Consider the following 4,599-nt stretch of genomic DNA (forward strand, 5'->3'; position numbering starts at 1 on the left):
TGTGAATGTGAGTGCAAATGGTTGTTTCTATGTGCCCTGCGATTGGCTGGCGGCCAGTTCAGGATGTTCCACGCCTCTCGCCCAGTCGACTGGGATAGGCACACCCGCAACCCCGGTGAGGTTAAGCGGTTTGGAAATTGAATGAATGAACGAATAAATGTCTATGGGTGCAAATAAAACAGTGAAAAAGATTGAAGTTTTTTTTTTTATTCAATTCTCCGCAACTGCATTACACATCCATCAAAGCAGTAGTACTTGACTGTACACTACAATGACATATTGTATAAAACATTGTTTACAATTAAACAGAACAATGGTTACATCCATAATAACTGAACTTTGCGTGATGCTTCTTAGTATTCCTCCCCCTCTTCTCCCTGGTCATCAATGGAGTCAGCACCAACCTCCTCATAATCTTTCTCCAAGGCCGCCATGTCCTCTCTGGCTTCAGAGAACTCTCCCTCTTCCATGCCCTCACCCACATACCAGTGAACAAAGGCTCGCTTGGCGTACATCAAGTCAAACTTGTGGTCAAGCCGAGCCCAGGCCTCTGCAACAGCAGTGGTGTTGCTAAGCATGCACACTGCCCTCTGGACCTTAGCCAAGTCTCCACCTGGAACCACAGTGGGAGGCTGGTAGTTGATGCCCACCTTGAAACCAGTGGGGCACCAGTCCACAAACTGGATGGTGCGTTTGTTTTTGATAGTGCCAATAGCGGCATTTACATCTTTGGGTACCACGTCACCACGGTACAACAGGCAACACGCCATGTACTTTCCATGACGGGGGTCACATTTCACCATCTGATTGGCTGGCTCGAAACAGGCATTGGTGATTTCAGCTACAGTTAATTGCTCATGGTAGGCCTTCTCAGCAGAGATTATGGGAGCATAGGTGGCCAGAGGAAAGTGGATCCGGGGATATGGCACCAAGTTGGTCTGGAACTCTGACAGATCAACATTGAGGGCACCGTCAAAACGAAGGGAAGCAGTAATGGAGGACACAATCTGACCTATCAGTCTGTTTAGATTAGTGTAAGTAGGACGTTCGATGTCGAGGTTCCTGCGGCAGATATCATAGATGGCCTCGTTATCTACCATGAAGGCACAGTCTGAGTGCTCCAGGGTTGTGTGGGTGGTCAGGATGGAGTTGTAGGGTTCCACCACAGCGGTGGATACTTGGGGAGCTGGGTAGACGGCAAACTCCAGCTTGGACTTCTTTCCGTAGTCTACAGAGAGACGCTCCATTAGGAGCGAGGTGAATCCAGAACCTGTGCCCCCACCAAAACTGTGGAACACCAGGAAGCCCTGAAGGCCGGTACATTGGTCAGCCTGGTGAAAAAGGAGGAGGGAGTTAAAATCAGGGCAACTTATTTGCAACTTAATTTGAGGTTTCTCACCAGTTTGCGGATCCTGTCCAGCACAAGGTCAATGATCTCCTTGCCGATGGTGTAATGGCCACGGGCGTAGTTATTGGCAGCGTCCTCCTTGCCAGTGATCAGCTGCTCAGGGTGGAACAGCTGGCGGTAAGTTCCAGTGCGCACCTCATCTACAAGATCACTTTATACAGTCAGCATTTACAACGTACCTAGATCAGTATGAAGACAGAATTGATCAGGTTTACCAATGACTGTGGGCTCCAGGTCAACAAACACAGCTCTGGGCACATGTTTTCCAGCTCCTGTCTCACTAAAGAAGGTGTTGAAAGAATCGTCACCACCACCAATGGTCTTATCGCTGGGCATCTGGCCGTCAGGTTGGATTCCGTGTTCCAGGCAATAAAGCTCCCAGCAGGCATTGCCAATCTGAACACCAGCCTGACCCACGTGCACAGAGATACACTCACGCTGTTCGAGATTGGGTGTGGGATGGAAAGCATAGATCAATGATAGCAGAACGGGCATGCCACGGCGTAAGTTCATTTAGCTACACTCACCATGTTTCCAGAAGTTTGAGAGGTCTTTGAGAGATGAGACTAAAATGGGGATCTCGCGAGTAGCAGCGTTAACCCTCACAGATGGACCTGTGAAAGTAACACTTTAAATTTATCTGAACACATCTATCTGAACACATGCACATATAAACAGAATCAATATAAAACATAAGACATTGGCAATAAATATCTTCCTTCGGCAGTTTACATGTTTAAAAAGGAGTAGGAAGATGCAACAAACTCTAGTCCTACCTCTTGTTCTCTATGAAGCTGTGACTCATCAATACAGTGGGTTATTCATAAACAATTCTGTTATACAAATGTATCAAAATCAGAAGCTGATATTTACGTGTATACAATAATCCTGTCAACATATGCAACCCTTATATGCATATAAACGTATTTGTAAGGAAACAAAACAGAACTTCAGCAAGACAACCTTCACGGCCCTAACACGCAAAATAAAAAAAACAATCAAGACACAATTTACACTCAAGCTAGCAAAATCAAATGTTCCAACATTTTTTGCAATTTCTTCTGTTGATACCTGATTTATATATTTTGTACTACTTTATTTTTTAAAAAGACAGCAAAGCAACAGAGACACATCTGAGCTTTTCGAGTACTGTGCCAAAGTTATTATGTACTTTGTACATTCTGTTTTTTTTCTTTTTTTTGTTATTCAAGTAATTCACAGACTGTAATTTGAGAGTAATTAAATTAATATTATTATACCCATTATACAACTGTGTATAATTTCATTTTATAAAGGATCGCTAGCTTGTATTACACTTTGCTATTCAAATGATCTAGAGTGGCTCCCAGCATAGTTTTGCATCAATTATCACTCCAAGAAATGTATTATCATACAGCTTCTTGTTCAATGGAATTTACCATGATTTTGACCTTTGAGGGCAGGTGGTGCCAAACTTCTGCTCAATTGGTTGAAGGGCACACTCTTGAGTAAAATAAAGAGGCGGGATGGGGGATTGGATGAGTGAACGATAAACACTGTGACCTAGATGCCATAAGGATATCAAAAAAAAAATAAAAAAAATTGCATACTTACTTTGAATGCGAGCAAACAAGTGTCCCTTCGTGGAGAGAGACTTTGCAAAACTTTGTAACTGAGTAAGTTACTGTTTCACATAGAGAAGTTCCGACAAGGACGTTCGCTCACTGAGGGATCGCAAAACAAGCCGTCCTGTGTCAGAGGGGAAGTGGAAGCCTTCATACACACTGGACGTCAAAAAACGTTGGGCGACAGCCGCTAGTTGCGTGGCGAGGAGTGACGTGATCTGGGCAAGATGTCACCGGAAGCGGTCGCGTATTGGCAAACGCGAGGGGCTGCGAAAGACGTCTGCCTCGAAGACGTCGTTTCTTACGTAATATGAGAAGCGGTCATCACCCCGTGTTGCGTTACGTCATTCGTGCACACTTTGATGAGTAACCGCACTGTCAAATCCTGACGACTACGTCACGATTTCGGATAGAATAACTACGTCACCCTACAATTGTCCCTTCAAAAAAATAAGAATAAACTGCATTTCCCGAACGTAACCTTTTTAAATTGTTTTGCTGACAGACTCCTATGAATTATTGTGCTATTATATATGGTGGCATATTAAAACCTAAAGGTATTATAGCCAGCCTATAACAGGTGACAGTAGAGCTGGTCACCATCAACTGGCAAAAACATTCACACTCACATAGTGACAAGTGTGGACATTTTTGAGTCTTCAGTGAACCCAACATGGATGTTTTGGGAATTTGAGAGTAAGCCAGGGTACCTGGAGAAAACCCCACACAAGCACCTGGAGGAACAAAAGAAGGCTGGCGCATGGAGATTTGAAACATGGAACTCAAAGATGATGTGCAAATCACAAGTACACCACGCTGCCCTAAAAAGGCAATCCTAATTTGGATCATCGCTAAATCGTACACTTTATAGAGTGACTGTTGTTATTCAGATTCATGAATTCAAAGCTGAGAAATGTGTAGGATTCAAACCCAAAGCCAAACACTAAATCACCCTGTTGTCACAAAGTAAAACATCAGCGGTCATCACTTATTTCTTTTTTTTATTCAACATGGTAATCTGTAATCTGGTTAATGCATTCAGTCAAACAAGTTTTGACCTTTGCTTTCCTCAATTAGAGAGTAGAAGTGTCAGATTTGGAAATCCAAATCCAAGTCTCAAAGCTGCTCGGTGTAGTCATTTCTTGTCTGCAGTGACTCGGGGAATATGTTTGCTCCATTTGAGGGTTCTTTCTCTTTTTCAGCTGGTTACGGTTAACAGCACTGGGCCTTTAAGAGGAGACATGATTTATTTAAACCCCTTTACATGAGGGAGCACCACCCTGCAGAGGGGTACGCCTTCTTTTAAAAGTCCAGATACCTCCCCTAAAAATAAGATGCACACGCTTTTTATATCATTCCTCCGCAGCCTGCTGTAGCAGCACTCTCCTCGCCAGGAAATTTGTTCTGTGTCAGTAGTCATGCATGATTCAATTAAAGTGGCTTACCCTAAGGAAGACAACGAAATCAAAGGGGAAAACAACATGCAAAATACATTAACCAGTCGTGTTAAGATGAAACTCTAGTTCCTGTTGGATTATATTGCACTGGTTCGATCGAGGTGTACTTAATAAATTGGCATGTGGAAAT

The 4,599-nt window shown here is 43.5% G+C and overlaps 1 protein-coding gene across 1 annotated transcript; it reads right to left on the reverse strand.

Annotated features, from left to right (window-relative positions):
• Positions 1–222: 222 nt before the first annotated feature.
• On the reverse strand, positions 223–3,296 carry tuba8l2 (tubulin, alpha 8 like 2). The gene is made up of 5 exons (XM_061797786.1): positions 3,002–3,296; positions 1,936–2,022; positions 1,624–1,846; positions 1,400–1,548; positions 223–1,331 (listed from the first exon to the last, which is right to left on the reverse strand). Exons 2-5 carry the CDS (start codon positions 1,936–1,938, stop codon positions 354–356), a joined length of 1,353 nt encoding a protein of 450 aa, XP_061653770.1. The 5' UTR covers positions 1,939–2,022; positions 3,002–3,296; the 3' UTR covers positions 223–353.
• Between the last annotated feature and the right edge of the window lie 1,303 nt (positions 3,297–4,599).

The sequence above is a fragment of the Phyllopteryx taeniolatus genome, chromosome 1 (assembly GCF_024500385.1).
Source record: "Phyllopteryx taeniolatus isolate TA_2022b chromosome 1, UOR_Ptae_1.2, whole genome shotgun sequence".
NCBI classification, from domain to species: domain Eukaryota; kingdom Metazoa; phylum Chordata; class Actinopteri; order Syngnathiformes; family Syngnathidae; genus Phyllopteryx; species Phyllopteryx taeniolatus.